The sequence below is a fragment of the Castor canadensis genome, chromosome 13 (genome assembly GCF_047511655.1).
Source record: "Castor canadensis chromosome 13, mCasCan1.hap1v2, whole genome shotgun sequence".
Classification (NCBI taxonomy): Eukaryota; Metazoa; Chordata; class Mammalia; order Rodentia; family Castoridae; genus Castor; species Castor canadensis.
In genome coordinates this window covers 74,016,057-74,036,433 of record NC_133398.1, presented here as the reverse complement: position 1 = coordinate 74,036,433, position 20,377 = coordinate 74,016,057, and the positions used below count along the sequence as shown (strand labels likewise).

The window sequence follows — 20,377 nt, the reverse complement described above, 5'->3', positions numbered from 1 at the left end:
TAAGTATATGCAATAAAGGGGGTGTGAGATAGGGTTCTGAACAAGGACCCTATTGTTAGGAAATGGTTGGTTATTTACAATGTGCATCAGTTGATTGAATAGTAAGAAGGAAATGGGGATTTTTTTGTTTTGTTTTGTTTTGTTTTGTTTGGCTGTACTGGGGCTTAAACTCAGAGCTTCTGCACTTGTGAGCCATGCGTCCAGCTCAAGGAAATTGTTTAAACCCAAGAAATCTAGCTCTTGAAACCAGACTTTCTGGGCTTGTCCTACTTTCAGAAGATACTTCTTAACTATGTGTACATACTGCAAGACATTCTGAGTCCTTCATGTCTGCTTCCATGTGCATTGAGTATTACAGATACAGAACCTGAAAATTTTAAGTTTAGAGAACTTACAGTATTCAGGGATTTTTGGGGTTTTTTTTGTTTTTTTTTTTGGTGGGGTTTTTCTTGTTTGGTGCTAAGGACTGAACCCAGTCTCATACATGCTAACATGAGCTCTTACCACTGAGCTACTCTCACGGCTTAAATTATTTAAAAGCTGAAATATTCGAGACCTTTATTTTAGAAACTTGAGTAGTATTTTAAATACTTAACTGCTTATATCTTTCATGTCAATATATTAAAATTTAAAATACAATTCATATTTTTAAATTTACTTGGAAATGTTAATTCAGTTTTATTTTATATGTATATGTATCTCTTTTTCCAATTGATAAGAAAAAATTCAAACAATAAATCTACACTAGAGTAAATCTAATCCTTTTATACTCTCAAAACATTATTTCCCTTCCCTTAAAAAAGAAGCATAAACAGGGTCTTAAATATATATTTGTTCATCCACATTCATAGAAGTATTATTTAGAGTAGCTAAAAATGCGCCTATCTATGGATGAGAGGATAAATAAAATGTGCTATGCACATGCAGTGAAATGTTATTTCACACTTAAAGGAAAATTCTGGCACATGTTACAGTATGGATGAACCTCAAAGAAATAAAATACGCCAGTATCAAAAGGACCAACATTATATAGTTCCATTTATATGAGGTGCCTATTATAGTCAGATTTTTAGAGAAAGGATCCAATTGTTATACCAGGGACTGAGGAAGGAGAGAATGCAGTTCTGTTTCATGCATTAGTATTTCAGTTGGGGGAGATAAAAGAGTTCTGGAGAAGGCTAGGGGTTGTTGGAATTAAAGACCCTCTGGTACTGAAAACAGACACATGAGAGACAGAGAAAATCTAGACAAGGCAATTCCTTTTGATCAAGAGGGTGCAAGCACTCCAGCTGAGCAGACACATGAGCACAAAATGGCTGACAGTGGCTTTCTCCTTTTATCCCTGACACAGTTGTACCTACCCCTCACCTGGGATTTGTCCAGGTCAGAGGTTCACAATCTTTCTTAATTGGCTAAAAGGCTTAGGGGATGGAATAGGGCATGTAATTTGGGTGGTAATGGGGCTGTACAGGAAGAAGAAACAGGAACCCTTTAAACAACTCAAGTCACCCAAGATGGCAACCTGAAGAATTTTAAGTAATCTAAGAAGGTGACGTGTATTTGATAGGATAGAAAAGGTTGTTTTTCTTACAGGGTGATTGTTTTACAATATGAATGTACTTAATAGTACAGAACTGCACATTTAAAAATATTAAATTTTTGGTTGTGCATAATTTACCACAATTTGAAAAACAAAATATTGTTTTCCTGCAGTGTCCAGGAGATACAGAAAACACTCATTTTGGAAAATGGATGTAGGATATGGGAATGTCTCCTACCCCCTCCTGGGATACCCCTGTACTCTCCTTACCTCATTACCTGCCCCCATTACAACTCATGAGCTATCATTTGTTAAATAGTAAATGTGATTTTTGAGGTACATGTTTTTAGTATTGTAGATAGGAATTTTGAAAACCTGAAGTTTTGCAAATTACACACTTTTATTCTCTTATGTGCTTATGGAAGAATAAGTGAATCTGAAGCTTATGAAAAGAAACCTATTTCAAGCTTCTCATTTTATAGAGAAGAAAAATGAGGTATAACAACATTGGCTTCCCTAAAATCATCAGCTGTTTAGGAGTAAAAAAATCTAGAACTGAAAGCCACAGCTCTTCTTAGCTTAGTGCTTTTGGACTATACCGTACTATTAGGCTGTGCAAAAGACCTTATCTCCTTCTTACTAGAAGAATTTGCTGAGTGGAATCCTTAATTAATAGGACCAAATAGTTAAATTCTTTGATCATGAATATGAACGGCCAATAAAGAAGCAATAAAAGCCCAAGAAACAAACATTTGAAAGCTACAGATGATCAACCCCACCCCCTAAATTTTTTAATTGGTATTCCAAGAGAAAAGTGAAAGAATATTGCATGCATAAAGCAAGAACAAGCTGAAGTTCTTGAGCCACTTTTTTTTATTTTTAATTTTTTTCCCCCCACAGTACTGGGATTTGGACTCATGACCTTCTGCTTGCTAGGCAGTTGTTTTATCACTTGAGCCAGGCTTCCAGCCCATTTTTCCCAGGACCCACCCAGCCTCTGACCACGATCCTCCTACCTCTGCCTCCCGCCTACCTAGATTACAGGCATGTGCCACCACCCCAACAGTCTCCTTTAAAAAATAAAAAGATTATATTCATCATTTATGATCAGTTATCCTAAAGTTTTCTGAAATGTGGGTTTATTTTGATTATATTTTATGGATAGATATTATATGGTATGAAAAAGTTTCTCAGAAACATCTTTTAATTCTTATAAATAGAGAGGGATTAATTTGGGTTTCTAGAATGTTTCCAGACCAATGTGACTGATAGCTTTTGTGTGAACTTTGAAAATAAACATGATGGGATTCTTACACAGATGTGACAAAAGCTGATGATTAATTAAGGGGGAAACATGGTTTCACTTATGCTCAGTAACATGTAGAGGTGTGTCTTTGAACACTCTCAGATAATTGTACTTTCCACTCACCAGAATCTTTATGGGAATCTGGTTTTAATATATGCAAAAGTCTACAACCCGTCCTACTGCTTCATCAGGAAGACCTGATACACTTGTTAGGGCTTTGCTGTAGTGGATCATCAGGGTTGTATGTGTTTAGAATACTCTTTGAGCTGTGTTCAAAGATTAGTTGAGTAGCTGGGCACTGGTGGTTCACACCTGTAATCACTACTTTGGGAGGCTGAGATCAGGAGGACCGTGGTTTTTGAGGCCATCCCAGGCTGATAGTTCATGAGATCCCATCTCAACCAATAAGTGGCCATGATGGCACTCACCTGTAATTCCAAAATACACAGGAAGTCTAGGTTAGTAGGATCATGTTTCCAGGCCAACCTTGACAAAAAATTTTGCAAGACCATATCTCGATGGGAAAATGCTGGACATGGTAGCATGTAACTGTCATCCCAGTGATGGCAGGAAGCATAAATAGGAGGATTGATACCCAGGATGGCCTGAGCCAAAAGCAAGATTCTGTCTCCAAAAAGAGCTGGAGGTGTGAAAGGTTAGAGCACCTGCCTCACAAATACTAAGCCCTGAGTTCAAACCCCAGCACCACCAAAAAGATAAAAAAGAAATAAGTTGGGTAATTTCACAAGGTGTTTTACAGTTTCTTATGGTTTGTTTGCAACTCCATTTTACAGGGAACCTGTCCAAAAAATGAATCCTTTTGCTACTCAAAGCCATACCCTAAAATATGTAGGTAACCTAATTGATTTCTGTTGCTTATTTTTAAGAAACTGACTTACATTAGAATTGGATTAAAAATAAGTCTGTGTTTTACTATTTTTGCCAATATATAATCTTCTAAAATAATATTGTATATAACTTATGTATACTTTATCAACATACAACAGGAAGATCTATCAACTGCTGTTGTGTGCTTTAATAAAAAGGACCCAGAACAGAAGGAGCTCCAGCTGTTTAAGATAGTTTGAATGTATAGTGTATAAGCTTTTGTTCTGAATTGTATGGCTTTCTTTTTTTTTAATTTTTTTATTCATTTGTTTGTTGTATTTGGTTTTTGTTTGTTTTTTATTTTATTCATACGTGCATACATTGTTTGGGTCATTTCTCCCCGCTTCCCCCCCCCCCGCCCCCTCCCTTACCTCTCCCCACTCCCCCCCTTACCCCCCTCTTACCCCTTGCTACCAGGCAGAAACTTCTGTCCTTATCTCTAATTTTGTTGAAGAAAGGGTGTAAGCAATAATGGGAAGGACCAAGGGTTTTTGCTAGTTGAGATAAGAATAGCTGTACAGGGAGTTGATATGCATTGATTTCCTGTACATGTGTGTTATCTTCTAAGTTAATTCTTCTCGAACTAACCTTTTCTCTAGTTCCTGATCCCCTTCTCCTATTGGCATCAGTTGCTTTAAAGTATCCGCTTTAGTTTCTCTACGTTGAGGGCAACAAATGCTATCTAGTTATTTGGGTGTCTTACCTATCCTCATACCTTCCTTGTTTCTCGCTTTATCATGTGATCAAAGTCCAGTCCCCTTGTTGTGTTTGCCCTTGATCTAATGTCCGCATATGAGGGAGAACATATGATTTTTGGTCTTTTAGGCCAGGCTAACCTCACTCAGAATGATGTTCTCCAATTCCATCCATTTACCTGCAAATGATAACATTTCGTTCTTCTTCATGGCTGCATAAAATTCCATTGTGTATAAATACCACATTTTCTTAATCTGTTCGTCAGTAGTGGGGCATCTTGATTGTTTCCATAACTTGGCTATTGTGAATAGTGCTGCAATAAACATGGGTGTGCAGGTGCCTCTAGAGTAACTTGTGTCACATTCTCTTGGGTATATCCCCAAGAGTGGTATTGCTGAATCAATGGTAGATCAATGTTTAGCTTTTTAAGTAGCCTCCAAATTTTTTTCCAGAGTGGTTGTACAGGTTTACATTCCCACCAGCAGTGTAAGAGGGTTCCTTTTTCCCCGCGTCCTCGCCAACACCTGTTGTTAGTGGTGTTGCTGTATGGCTTTCTAATATTCTAGTTCACCATTGCCTTATATAACTTGGAAATGTCCATCCTATACTGTGCAGTTTGGTAGCTATTAGACACTTGTGAATAGTGAGATTAAAGAACTCAATTTTAATTCATTTAAATTTGAATAGCCATATTAGATATTGTAGTGGCTAGTAGAATTAATAAACTGAGGGAAAACAAAAATGTAGAACTGGCTACTTCTATTGGAACTTCTGATCCAAAATTTTTTACTTGACATAGTGTGTACGCTCTTCAGCCTTAATTTTCATCTTCAATAATAACATACAACTTACTTTTGATCCTTACTGCCTAACTTTTTTGTACTAAAAAGATAAGTTTATAATTACACTAGGACTGAAATTATGTTCATGCCTCTTAGTAGATCTAACTCCAACTCTTCTTAACTTTTGGGAAAAATACCTATTTTGATACTGCCAAATAAATTTTTTCCAGCTTGAAAAACGCCTCTATACTTTTCTAAATTCATAGTTATGGCCAATTGCCAACAAAATGTCCCAAATAACTCATTGACTATTATTCTGAGGATACCTAGAGTGGTAGTATTTCATGTTGTAATTTTACCTACAAAATATCGAACATGATTACTTTTTAAAGAAAAATACAATTTTGCTAAAAATTTCTCCTTTTATTTTAAAATATACAAATCTAGTACTTTAAAAAAAGATTTTCATAAGTTTGTTTCTATAGCACAGTCTGGACAGTCTTTTTTTAAACAAAATTGAATTTCCATAACAAAGCCATCTGAATTTCACATCCTGTGATCAGGCAGTTGAGTGGCTGTTTATAGGTATAAAAGTAGAAAGAAATATAGCCTACCTAATAGAGACAGGAGTTCTCAAGCTATATTTCTGCGTAAGGCATTCACAGGTAAGATAGAAAATGTATTTAAAACATCATCACACTAAGTTCAGTTATTCTTTGTAAATGGTAACAATATGAATTGATCTTAATTACCAAGAAACTATTACAAGGGATTTTGCATTAAATTACTACATCGTAAATTTACAGAAGTCATGTTAATAATTTCATATGTTACAAGAGAGGAAGGAGATGTGATAAGTCATTCTATTTAGGTACATTTAAAACATTGGTCTTCCTGTTTTGTTGGGAAAGAACTCAGATGTTCATCCTTTTCCTTTATCATTGAGCAGGAAAACATTGCCACAGGAAGCAGATTCTTAAATTATTTCATACAGTTTTAGGAAGTTCCTCCTGATGTAGGTGAAGTAACTAAGAATCCTCTATGGAGGTTAGGGGTGTAGTAGAGCCATTGCCTATTCTGTGCAAGCCCTGAGTTTGATGCCCAGAAACACACACACACATATACACAAATACACACACACACAGGAATCCTCTGTGGAAAGGAATGCCTTAGTTTTCACAATAGGCCATCTATTGAACATTGAGGTAATCTTTCATTTTTATATTTAGCTCAGGAGGGCAAGATTTCCTCTTCCCTTGAAAATGGTCCCATGCTTCATAATACACTGAAAGATTTAAATAGAAATATTTTTCCATCTGCTGCCCTTCCCACAACTTAGGTTCAAACATTTTCTATTTGGTTCTTTTTTGCCTCCACATGAGATATATAAGTAGGGTTTGCAGAGTGACTCAAGTGATATAGCATCTGCCTAGCAAGCATAAGGTCCTGAGTTCAAACTTGAAGACCACCAAAAAAAAAAAAAGACATAAGAAGTATTAATAATAACAAAATGTTTGCATTTTTTTCTTAATTCGTTGGCTTATAGTTTTTTATTTGAGGGAGCTTCTTAGGTACAGAGTTGAGTTAGTCTCGCTAATTTACTAACTCATTTATTCAAAAAGTATTAGAAGCATTACTGAGTGCCAGATACTCAGCTTGGCAATAGAAGTACAATTGTAAGCAAGCAGGTGTGATTGCTGCCATCTGGAACTTTTAAGTCTAATTCATGGCACGTTATCATCAGGCTATGTACATAGACCCTATACTTTTTTCACTTAATTTATATATTTTTTTCTTTCAGCCTCCATCTTCATCTTCATGTAAACATAAGCATACCCTCTGATATATATGTTCATAGATATGTACTTATCCTTAAAGGTAGACAATGTTTGTGTGTCTTTATGTTAATGGTATTCATAGATCTGTTCCTTGTTCACCTAGTACACTATTTTTAAACTCTAGCTGTTAAAGTCATTGTTTCGAATTGTGTAGTATTCCATTATCAGCACTCAACATATTTACTTATACACATTTCCCCAGTAATGGAATCTGTGTTGCTTCTTATGTTCTGACACAAGTAATGTTGCAATATATTACTAATACATGTTTGTTACCTTATAAACCTGTGTAAGTGTTTCTTTGGATTTGGTTAAAGTTTTATTTATTTTTAGTTTTGAAATGCTGTTGTTTGCATTTCTAACAGTTGGTGAAGTTGAGCCTTTCTGTTACAGTGTTAGGGTAAAATGATTCAAGCATCTGTGGTATATACTGAACTTTATGCTTCGTGAGCACTTGAGGTTTTTCCTCAACAGCAGTCTCCTTGGAACCATATACCCTCAGATACCAAGGATCTATTGTATAAGAACATAAAATTAAAGACTACTAAAGAATCCATCTTTTCTTGCTGCTTTGAGAAATCAGCAGTCATGCCATGGTCTCATTTACATGTGAACCCATTTATAAACTGTCTTCTATCTGTTAGTTTTTGTGTGAGTGCCAGTCTGTATTACTTTGACTTTGTATAGTCTGTCTTAATACCTGAATGGAAAAATTCTGAGCTATCTCTCACAGTAGCTTTTCATAGACCCATCAGGTTCTTTATGTCTCCACTTGATTTTTTATACTAGGAATATCCACTTGGGTTTCCTTTATGTCAGTTTTACCTGCTTTGTCTTTAAGTATTTTTCCTTTTCTTACACGTTTATTATGTTATTTTAAATCCTTTTATCTGGTTCAAAATTTCTGATTGTCCTGCCAGAAATTTTTCACTTTTCTGTCTCTTGTGTACTTTTGTGTAGGTTTTGTATACTCCCAGATGTCCTAACATTTTTCCCAAAGGATTATTGACTCTTCAGGATTTGTTGTTATTGTCAAGAGTAAGTGGAAAAGTTACAATTATCTGAATTTAGAAAGCTGTTTCAGATTTTTTTAAATCAAAAGCGAACTGTATTCCCTCTAACTTGCTCAGCGCATACTCAAACTTAGCTTTATCTTATACTTTTTATCATGCAATTTTTCAGACTTACAGAAGAGTAGGCAATAACTGTTTTTAAAAAGTAGTACAGTGTTACTTGCTGCCCTATACCAGGTCTAGTATTTGGAAAGCGATAATTTGTGAGTCATCTTTAAGTGGGTCCCAGTTACCTGACTTTGGGGCAGTAAAGGTGGGAGTACTTTCTTCTGCCACCATTAAGAAGGTTAGGTTGTGTTTTCATTAGACAAGACCCTAGCACTGCACCTTTTTTCCTTTCTGCCTCTTTCCTTTGGTGTTCATCCCCAGAAACATCTTTGCAGCACTAAACAAATTCAACCAACCAGGTTTATTTTAAAACTGGCTTATTGTAGTATGTAAAAATCTTCATGGTTATGAAGTAAATTACAGGAACCCAGTCTAGCTACATGTGGTATACTTACTAATCAAGTTTTTAATTGGCTGTAGTGCATTGTTCAGCAGTCGATGGCATATAAGGTAACTGAGGGTAAGAAATAACCATAGGCAGATTATTAAACAGATCACTTCGGTGTGTTGAACCTTCTACCTCATCATTTTTCTCCAGGTCTTCTCCTTTGGTACAGACACTTGAACTCCCTTCCTTACCATATATTTCACCGATTCTTTATCCTCCTGCACGGGATAGCAAATTAGTAGCCAAATTCTATAGTGGACACTGTTTATTCATTACATGTCCTTTGCCTGCTAAGCCCTGAAGTTGATCTTAGAATCCTTCTCATTGCAATGCTTCAGGAAGCCAATTAGGGTTAACACAAAAGATGACACCTAGTTGTCATTTCTATTCTAATTTTTGTTCCATCCAGGCCAACACATTATTCATTCTATAAAAGAAAAGTAGCAAGTAAAAGTGTTTCCGGTATCTAAGACACACATTCTAAAACCTGGTTATGCCATGGTTTCCTTGTTTTTCTTTCTCTGCTGTTTCTGCTGCTTCCTATCTAACGTGCTTACAGTGAGAAATTATCACATTTGAATTGGGCATTATTCTATAGACTGTATTTTGATTCAGTAATAAATGCAAAAGCATTCCTTTCTTTTCACATATTCTCAACTGTAGTCACTCCCTGAAGGAGATTTCTCATTTTTTGTGTAATGATGTACATTTTTTCCCATCCTTATATTCAGATATTTTGGAGGAAAGTAAGAGCTACCAAACTTTTGGAAAGTATTGTTTTTTTTTTTTTTTTTTTTTTTCTGGTTACTGGGGCTTGAATTCAGGGCCTCGGTAGGTAGGTGCTCTACCACTCCACCAACCCTTTTTTGTGTTGGGTATTTTCCAAATAGGGATCTGCAAACTGTTTGCCCAGGCTGACTTCAAACCACAGCTTCCTGTTGGAAAGTATTCGTTTTGAATGCCTTCTTTCTAGAACTAAGTAATGGTCTGCTTCTGGTAAAATAAGTTTGAGAAAGGACAAGATAGAAGGGCATTCTGATACAGCAAACAACTATTCCTTTTATTTTTGTCCTTAAGTTAACATGAGCTTGATATTTTTAAGATATTAATGGAAATGACATAGGAATATGACAAATATATGGCCATCCCTGTATTATGCCATCACTACATCATTGCATTTAATCTTTACAATCACTTTGTTCAGTGTAGGTATTAGCCTAATTTCCTTAGGGAGAAAAAAAGGTTCAAAGAGGTAAATTATTTGCCCAAGGACACACAGCTCGTAAGTAGTAAGTTGGGTTTTCACCCTAGTTCTCTGTCTTTAAACCTTGTGCTCTTCCTCATCCAATTTGCTTATAATTGATTTTTTAACCTGTCTTTCATAATTGACTTTATTATAACCCTTTATTTGGGGCAATAATTATGCACATACATATAAGCATGCATACATAGATTTTTTTGATTTATAGGTTATTTAAGCCACCTTTCTGTGACTAAAATGATAGGTTTCTGATGCAAACAAAGATATGTCACTGGGCTACACTATCTCAAGGGCTCAAAAACTTTCTATGAACATAGAAAAGATGTTTCAAATTCTACCTCTACCATTGCCTCGCCTTGTGCAAGTTTCTTTTTCTCTAACCAGTTTAGTTATTTTGAGGATTAAATATCTAAAAGGCATTGAATTCATTCCTAATAGTAAGTACTTCCTTCATAAATGCTATTTTTTATTTTAATCATAGTATTTTGGAAAGATGCCAAAAATCTATTTGACAAGATACTTAACAGTAGTACACCTTGATCACCAATAATATTTATTCATGTCTTTGTTTTAACCTATTGTATGAGAATGCAGAACCCGCATTCGGTTATTAAAATGTTTGCTATCTCCTTCTCTTTTTCAGAAGATGAATAATCTTTCATTTAGTGAGCTGTGTTGCCTCTTCTGCTGTCCACCTTGCCCAGGGAAAATTGCTTCAAAATTAGCATTTTTGCCACCTGATCCAACTTACACACTGATGTGTGATGAAAGTGGAAGCCGCTGGACTTTACACCTATCAGAACGAGCAGACTGGCAGTACTCTTCTAGAGAAAAGGATGCTATTGAGTGTTTCATGACTAGAACCAGTAAAGGCAACAGAATTGCCTGTATGTTTGTGCGTTGCTCGCCCAATGCTAAATACACTTTACTCTTCTCACATGGAAATGCTGTAGATCTTGGTCAGATGAGCAGCTTTTACATAGGACTGGGATCACGGATTAATTGTAATATATTTTCATACGATTACTCTGGATATGGTGCAAGTTCTGGGAAGCCAACAGAGAAGAACCTCTATGCAGATATTGAAGCTGCTTGGCTTGCTCTTAGAACAAGGTAAGTTATTAGGAATTATTTTGCACACTTATGGTAGTTAACTAAAATTGTACTGTACAGTAATAGAATAAACATTTTATTGCCCATGCTTTGAACTACTACATAAACATTACATTTACCAATATATACTTATGAGTAGTTAAACTTTTACATTGCAGTTTTAAATTTTATATAACCAGAAATTTTTAAAACAGCTGTCTCATTTGTTTGTGTTAATGCATGTGTATAAATAATGATTTTTTAAAATTTTAAATCCAATGACATTTTGTTTTCTAAACTTTTTATTGGAATGTGATACACAAACATTTATTCAAAATTGCAGCATTTAAAGGAAATAAGAGAAAACAGTGATTTAACTTATTCATTTATTTGTCATTAATAGTGTAAGAAGTTTTTCTGTTTAAATCCTACATGAAGTTTGCATTAAAAGAATTTACCTTTTCTGAACTCCTAAAATTTGGCTCAATGATCTCAAGTTTTTTTTTAAAAGTAATGTTATAAAAATATATTGCTTAAGAAAGTTCTTTTCTCTCAATTATTCTCTGATTATAACAGTATACACTTGGGAACTAGAAATTACATTAATCCTTTCTAGTCACCAAGATACTTATAAATTTTTTTTACAAAAGTGTCTTCATTTTGTAGATTCCAGTGTATTTTCTCATCACTAAATAGATGTCTCAGAATAAATCCTGACTTACTAAATTTTAGACTGAAACTGGAAGACATTAAAAAAGCTCACCATTTGTAATTTGTAAATTTTAATGATGTCAGGGATAACTTTTTTTTTTAGAAAATATCTTTAAAAGGATCATGAGTTCCAGGCTAGCTTGGACTACATAGTGAGACCCTATCTCAAAATAAATAAATAAATAAATAAAAACAGAGAAAGGAAATTGCCTTAAAAATGCTTCCTTCTCTGAGAAATATAATAAAGTTATGTTCCATAGCAAAATTCTGCATGAAGGGAGTTCTTAAATTATATGAAAACATGACTTTGAAGAGTAAAAACAAATAGTTAAATAGATGGTAAGTAGTAAAGAGTTAATAGGGTGTGATAAAGATTGTCATTTAATTTATACATTTTTAAATTGCATTGTATAAAAATCTATTATCAATATATTGTAGGAAGTTCCATCAGGGATTATACAAACAAGAAAGAAATAAGCACCCATTTTTCAGAATCTTCCATTTGAATGTAATATAATAACTGTCAGAAATTATTATTTTTAATGAGATAATTTATTGCACATCATATTTCTAAAGTATAACTTCATTGTAATGTGTTTTTAAAGATGCTAAGGTAAAAGATAGTCCTCATTATTTGCACTTCTAAGTAACACAGGGGATATCGTTATTGAAACAAAACATCAAAATTCAGCATTCTTTTCCATGAAGGAAAAATTCCCCCTTTTTATGTACTCAGCTTTTCTTTTTATCTTGCCAAAGATTTAAAGGAAACAATAAATTACTAAAATGATTTCCAGTCCTGATTAGTCTTTTTTTTTTTAACACATTTGATAGCCAGTATTAAAGAGGAACAAGGGCAGATTAAATTCTTAAATAATCCCACATACTATTTACAGAAAACTTTCATGTTGAACCATAAATACTTCTGAGCCTTATCTCTTCAGTGAAGGGATTAAGTAATTCCCATTCTGGAATTTTATCCTCTAATAGGATGTGTGGATATCCTCTAATAGGATAATACATCCTCTAATAGGATGTATTATGCCTTACATTTCTTTTACCTGGTAAAAGTAAAAAGTTAAGGCTTAAGTAACCAGAAGAGGAAAATAATGAACTTAAATAATTATTTGAATGATCTTCTTTTCAAGAAAATTAGATACCTCTAGTTTCTAATCTTCTGATTGACCCACAGAATAAGGTGGTGATCACTATTCACCTTTTCCCCACAGTCCTTGATCTCTGTGTGTGTGCTGCCATGGAAAGAGCACCGGCTTTGGAGTCCACCAAAGTGCCTGGGCTTTATTTATAGGTCTGTTGTTACAGTAACTTTGAACATCTGCTCCTTAAGCAACTCACTACATTAGTTGGTCTCTGAGGTTCTTTCTAACTCATATTTTGCTGAAATTGTTATTGCCTAAATTCCTGTGATACACTGGATGCCGGTTGCTCATGCCTGTAATCCTAGCTACTCAGTAGACAGAGACCAGGAAGATCACAATTTGAAGCCAGCCCGGCCAAATAGTTCACAAGACCCTATCTCAAAAAAAAACTCTGCACAAAAAAGGGCTGGTGAAGTGGCTCAAGGTGTAGGCCCTGAGTTCAAACCCCAGCACCACCAAAAAAAAAAAAAATCTTCTGAATGATTGCTACTCTGAAGCCTCGACCTTTCTAGCTTTAGCAATTACCATGAATAAATTGTTATGTTATTCAACTGACAGTAGTTCCACCTTAAGAGGTGTGCTGATACTGCAGATGTTCATTCTTCTCGCAGCTGCTGCTTTTTCTTCTTTTTTTGTGGGAGTACTAGAAATTGATCTCAGGGCCTCATACTGCATGCTGCAAGCACTCTACCACTTGAGCCATGCCCCCAAGTCCTTTTTGCTTTTAAATTTGTTTCTCAGATAGGGTTTTGTGCTTTGACCACAAAAGGCCACCTGAGACCATAATCCTCCTACCTCCACTGCCCAAGTAACAGGGATTACAAGCATGTACACCATGCCTGGGTTGTTTTTGAGATAAAGTCTTGCTAACTTTTTGCCCACAGGCCAGCCTCGAACTGCAGTCCTCCTAACTCTACCTCCCAAGTAGCTAGGATTACAGAGATGTACCACTATGCCTGGCCTTACTCCTTCATCCCTTTAAAATATGTACAATTAGGTCTGTTATCAAGAAAAAAGCTTTTCTGAGTTTAGTGACATTTGAATAGATGGAACCTCACCTCATGTTTATATAGAACTGATTGAAAAAAAAAAAAAAAAACTATGGAGAGGTGTCACTACCTGGATAATTCTATGCCTCTTGGAAGAGAACACATGAAAGTTTGCCTGCTCTAGCCTGATGAATGTTCAGATTCTCAGAAAACTCTCTTAGCAAAAAAAAAAAAAAGAACTCTTAGGTTTTGAAAGGACCAGAAGCTCCTGTGGACATGACTATAAGAAGATCAGAAGTGTCTATTCCCTGCCTTCTAAGTGGAAAAACTTTTGGGGAAATGGTGGGGGCAGTTCTAGGTTTGAACTCAGGGCTTTACACTTGCTAGGCAGGTGTTCTGTCAATCCAGCCATACTTCCACAGCACTTTGTGCTCTGAGTATTTTTGAGATAGGGTCTCCTTTCTTGCCCAGGGAAACCTGGACCGTGATCCTCCTATTTATGCTTCCCACCATAGTTGGGATGACAGGTATGTGTCATCACACTCAGCTTTTTTCCATCAGGATGAGGTCTCACGAACATATTTTGTCCAGGATAGCCTGGAACCCCAATCCTTCCAAACTCAACATCCCATGTAGCTTGGCATGGCAAGAGCATGCCACCATAGCTAGCTATTGGTTGAGATGGGAGTCTCGCTAATTTTTTTCCCCAGGCTGGCCTCAAACCACAATCCATCTGATTTCAGCCTCCCAGGTAACTAGGATAACAGGTGTGAGCCACCAGTACCTGGCTAGAAAAGCATTTTTAAAGTCACTGTAACCCTTAACCCCACATTCATTAGCTCCTGTAACACCTTACCTATACTTAAAGTAGATTACAGCTGGGACAATTATACAAGTAACAACTCTGGAACATAATAAGCAACCAAAAAATATTTATTAAGTCAATGAGTTCACATATTTAAATCTGATGCAGCGTTAAAGGGGTTTAGCAATACTGGTGAGATTTTTAGTATGAAGTCTATTCATAATTAACTGAAGAGTATGATGTTTGGAATTCTAGTTCATCTGTTCCTCTGTTTTGATGATTGGTCCATTTCTACAAGTAAGCAAAGGCAAATTTCACAAGAAATTATAATTTGATCTTGATGAAAATAATGCATTAATTATACTTCATAACATAATTATATGCAGCAGTCATCAGTATAACCAATTTAGAAAATAAAATGAGCCACTTTTAATGTCTAATTAAATAAGGAACTTTTGTTACATTGAATGGAAAATAAAAATTAAGCATCAATCCATTGAAATATTAGTGATATAATGTATTCCAAGTTTAGTCAACACTATGCTAGGTTGAAATACTGAAGTACAATAAATGAATTAACTTTGTTTTTCATAATATTGAATTTTTAAAAGACAAGTTTTAAATACAAATTAGTTGACACTGTCTCATAAGTCATCCAGTTCAACTTTCTGTTTAACTTCTTAATTTTGTAGGTATGGCATCCGTCCTGAAAATGTGATTATATATGGCCAAAGTATAGGGACAGTACCGTCTGTGGATCTTGCTGCTCGGTATGAAAGTGCTGCTGTTATTCTTCATTCTCCTTTGACCTCGGGAATGCGCGTTGCTTTTCCTGATACCAAGAAGACATACTGTTTTGATGCATTCCCAAAGTAAGTAGCAATACTCAAAATAGCTCAATTCCAAGAAACTTCTAAGGGAATTTTCCTTCAGACATTCATGACACAGTTCATTCAGCCATGATCTTCTATCTTACATATTTTATCCTGTAGAAATTACAAAAACTAATTAACAGAGGATGTTGGCAGGTGACAACGTAAGGAAGCTGAAAGGTTTGAGCAATAGTAATCCACATGAAAAGTGGCCTTTCTGTTCTAAGTGGTAATATTAGAGACAGAGAATGAATTTGTGAAATAAAATTGACAAAACTGAGTCGCAGGTTGTATGTAGGATGCTAAGCAGAACAACTTAAATAAGATTCCCAGGTTTCTGCCTTGAGCTACTAAAGGAAGAAACCATGCAAAAAGGTACTTATCACTGGAGGAAAGGAATAGGTAGAAAGGAAAAAAAATGAGTGAGTGATATCTAACTAATAATACCTGATTTATCAAAAAAAAAAAAGGAAACTGCAAAAAAGTTGTCTCAAATGAATTGGACTGTTTTGCTATCACAAAATCTGGAAACATACAGTAGTAGATGGATTTGGAAGAAGAGCAGTTACTTCATGCTTCAAGACAGGAGAAAGGTTCTACCTGCTTCTCTTCATAGTTGGAAAAATATTGATGACCTATTTTTCCCAAAAGAAAAAGAAACTAGCAAATTTCAGTCTTCTTTTCTTTCCTCAGTTGGCAGCATTACAAAGGATTTTGTTATGAATGGCAAACCAAAAGCCAAGTTATCACTTGGTTGTTGAGAAGTTGTAGCAAACATGTCAAAAAGAATTTTTTTTTTGTTATTGGCCAGAAAGGGTCACATTAGTAGGTAAGCTTTTAGGAGCATTTGTTCTTATTACTAGGGCTGACAGGCCATGGGAGGTTTTTCTTTTTTAGGGGGAGGGAGCTGGAATTGTTTTTTGGTTTTGTGGTACTGGGAATCAAGCCCAGGGCTTCATGCATGCTAAACAAGCACTTTACCAATGTGTATTTTCATTTTGTTAGGGGTTTATTCTTGTTTTAGATAATTATAGGCACATGCATTACAGCAATTCCGTTTATCTGAATGATAAGAATTAATATATGGTGTAAGTTGAAGTGATACTGTTGTGACTTACAGTTCTGTCTAGTTACTTCCTACTGGCACACCAGCAGAGAAGGAGCTGGTGGGTAACCACAAATAACGTATAGGAAGCAATTTTTGTTTTTTTTTTTAATTTGTTTTTAAAGTTTTAATTCCTCAACTGTTAAACATCTTGCTGACAGCAAATAGTACATCCAAGTACTTTTTCAAACAATCAGACTTAAATTATTTCACTAATTTCTTCCTTTGTAAGGTTCCATTCTCATCTTATTGTTATAATGTCATATCTCTCTCTCAGGATTTTTTTTTTTAACTTGTTTGTAGGGCTGGAGGCATGGCTCAAGTGATAGGGTGCCTGCCTTGATCACATTTAAAGTGATCTGATGTCTGATAATTCTTGGCTGTCTGAGAACTAAAGAGGTCATTTGGTAGAGTCCTCAAAGAAAGCTCTTTTTTTTTTGGCTATACCAGGGCTTGAACTCAGGGCCTGCACCTTGAACCACTCCATCTGCCCTACTTTTGTAAAGGATTTTTCGAGGTAGGGTCTCCCAAACTATTTACCCAGGCTGGCTTCGAACCACAATCCTCCTGATCTTTGCTTCCTGAGTAGTTAGGATTACAGGCGTGAAACACCAGCACCCAGCTAAAGAAAGCTCTTTCTAAAACTCCCCCTTGGTGGATGAAGGCCTAGCATTCTTGGGAGGCAAGTAGGATTAATAGCAGCGAGCATGTGTATGTTTTCTGTGACTCCGTGTTACCTTTACCCTAAACTCCGGCAGTCCTGAGTCCACAGACCTTTCAGTCTTGGGGGTGGGCAGTTAGAGTTACCCACCTGCATAAAGAAGAGGAATGACCTGAAAAGGCATCTAGCTTTATTTTAAGAAGACTGAACAAATCCTGTATATTTCAGTAACCTGCCTTCATCCTCATGGCAATGCCTTATGTCTTCTAGAATATTTTCTGTTATAAATTGGGTTGCTTCTTCTGCCTTAAGTTATATTTTCTTATTTTCTTACACGTTTATTTACTTTCCATCTTCAAAATTTTATTAATTTTCTTCCTGTTTTTGTAAGGTTATACCCCTTACACCAGAACAAAAACAAAAACTTTTTTTCGTACTTTTAATAAGAGATTACAGAGAAATAGCGTATAATAAAATGATATTATAGCACAAAATGGTAAAGTGAGCACATCCTTGAAATAGTCCTTTGTTTCCTCCTCTTGAAACTTAAGTTTCTCTGTGCTAAAACATCTGCATTGTACAAGAGTGATAACAGGGTAACAGCAGCATTGAGTGATTCCACCATAACTGGAGTGAATGAAGGTAACTTCCTCAGGTAAATATCAGTCAGTGCAGGTAAAAGGCAGATAAAACAAGGATTCATCCCTTCTGAGCTGATTCATATCTGATGTTCTAATTTTCTGTTACAGCAGAAGAAAATTCTTTTCATATAGTTAATTGATTCTTTTCACATAGTTAATTGATTCTTTTCTCTCCCTCCCTTCTCTTTTCCTTTTAGTATTGACAAAATCTCTAAAATAACCTCTCCAGTATTAATAATTCATGGGACTGAAGATGAAGTCATTGACTTTTCACATGGCCTCGCATTGTTTGAGCGTTGCCAAAGACCTGTGGAGCCGCTGTGGGTTGAAGGAGCAGGACACAATGATGTGGAACTTTATGGACAATACCTTGAAAGGTTGAAACAGTTTGTGTCACAGGAACTGGTAAATTTGTAAAAATACTCTGTAAATTCACATACCGGGTTTTCTTTTCCTGATGAACTGCACTCTTTGGTAAATAACATAAAACCTGAAGGTTTTGTTTACAAATCATGTCAGTTGCCTTCATAAATGTACAGGTAATGATTTGTTAACAGACTTAATGAAGGTTTTAATTACCAGAACTAGAAACTGGAAATAAACAGTATCATGCAGTCAAGCTATGTAATTTATATTTTCTCTGTGAATTTTTTTTTTAAACATCAAGATGAGTACTGTATGAAATTTTAATTCTATGAAATCAAATGCTATAAAAGTATTGCCAAATGCTTTTGCCTATCAAAAACAAGTTTATAAATATTTTTAAAACATCTCAATGTACTAAATCTTATCCTGGTAAACAAATGTAATATTCTTTCAAAAAGCTGTATACCTAAAGCAATTCAAGTACTCATAATACAATAAATTGTAAAAGCAAAAGAATATGAAAGCAGGTTAACTAGAGTTGACCTAAACCCTGTTGTACAGGGATAGAGGCTTAATTGGTTATTTTACTGTAAAATACATTGGCTTTTCTGTATTCTTTGGTTATCATACATTTGTCATTTACAAAAATGAAGTAAGTCTTTAATTTTATGCCATCTGTTAATTTACCAATTAGTTATCTTGTAAATGAGAAGACATGATGGCACTGAATTTTAACTAGTTTTGATTTATAAGTTTGGTACTGTGAGGCAACTACACAAAATATTTAGTTATTTAAAAGGCATTTAGGGCTTCAAGAATAATTTTGTATGCAATATTGTTTTAAATTTTGACTAACCTCATAGAATTGTAGTACTCATTATATGAAAATGTGAAACTCCATTAGTTGTTCTTCAAGACCACAAATGGACTGGCTATCTGGTCCTTTTTCACTTTGGCTGTTTTTAAAAATAGGACCTATTCTTTTGGATTACTATGTGAGAATTTCATGGATTCACTCCTGCATATAGGAGATAAGAAAACATTTAACTCATAAGTTTTATATTAACCAGTATAGTAAAAAATAAAGCTCACACTCAAAACTAAGTTGCCTTTCCTTGAATGAATCCTGCCTGAATAAAACAATGAAAGAAAAATAAAAATAAAATTAACGGTATGTAGTCTTAATTTGTAATGAATGAATATTGAAGTAATACACACTGTGGACATATTTTAAGGCCTTACGTAGTTTTAATTGTTCTGCTTGTTCTGTGGTTATGTCTAAGACTAGTATATGATTCTCTTTAAAGTATATCAAGTATTGTGAATGCTTTGGTTCAGATGTGTCAAATTAACAGTAAAACAACAAATATACCACTCAGCTGTGCTTGTTTGCCTTTTTCCATGCTCCTCACCCCCATACTAAGTGTGAAAAAATAATCATTCACCTTTATAGGACATATTTCTAAAGTTTTCTTCATTTTAAAAGAATTTTTAAAAACATTAACACCTATTAATTGTACACATTAATGGTGTTTAGTGTGATATTTCTATACATGCACATATGTGTATTGATCAAGTCCAGCTTCCCTTTTTCCAACCTTTCACCTTCTGCTCTCCCACTTCCACCCTCCACACTCACACCCTTCTCAATTTCTAGTAATAACTCTTCTACTTTCAGGTCAGCTTTTTAAACTTCCACAAAGGAGTCTGGCTTATTTCAGGTAACATAACTAGTTCCATCCATTTTACTGCAAATGACAGGATCTCATTCTTTTCAGCTAAGTAATACTCCATTGTGGATATATGAAATGTTTTGTTCATCCATTAATCTGTTCATGGTCTCTTTGGCCATTTTTAGCTATTGTGAATAGTTTTGAAGTAAACATGGACATCTGGGTATCTCTGATATGCTGGTGTCATTTTTTGTAGATATGTACCCAGAAGTGGGATATGCTGGATCATACGGTAGATCTCAGTCTTTTGAGGAACCTCCGTACTGTTCTGCATAATGTTAGACCAATTTATTTTCTGTCCCAACAGAATATAAGAATTCCTTAGGGGTGGGCTTGGTGTCACACACACCTGTTAAAAAAAG

General features: G+C 35.2%; 1 protein-coding gene across 2 annotated transcripts in view; it reads left to right on the top strand.

The window, feature by feature from the left end:
- The window catches only part of Abhd17b (abhydrolase domain containing 17B, depalmitoylase), a 38,934-nt gene extending 19,274 nt beyond the window's left edge, over window positions 1–19,660 (top strand). For both annotated transcript variants that reach the window (XM_074052038.1, XM_020172716.2), the window contains exons 2-4: window positions 10,524–10,993; window positions 15,330–15,509; window positions 18,114–19,660. In XM_074052038.1, the coding sequence (XP_073908139.1) occupies window positions 10,527–10,993; window positions 15,330–15,509; window positions 18,114–18,333 (867 nt within the window). In that variant the 5' untranslated portion in view covers window positions 10,524–10,526 and the 3' untranslated portion in view covers window positions 18,334–19,660. The remainder of the gene's footprint in view (window positions 1–10,523; window positions 10,994–15,329; window positions 15,510–18,113) is intronic.
- The last annotated feature ends 717 nt before the right edge of the window (window positions 19,661–20,377 follow it).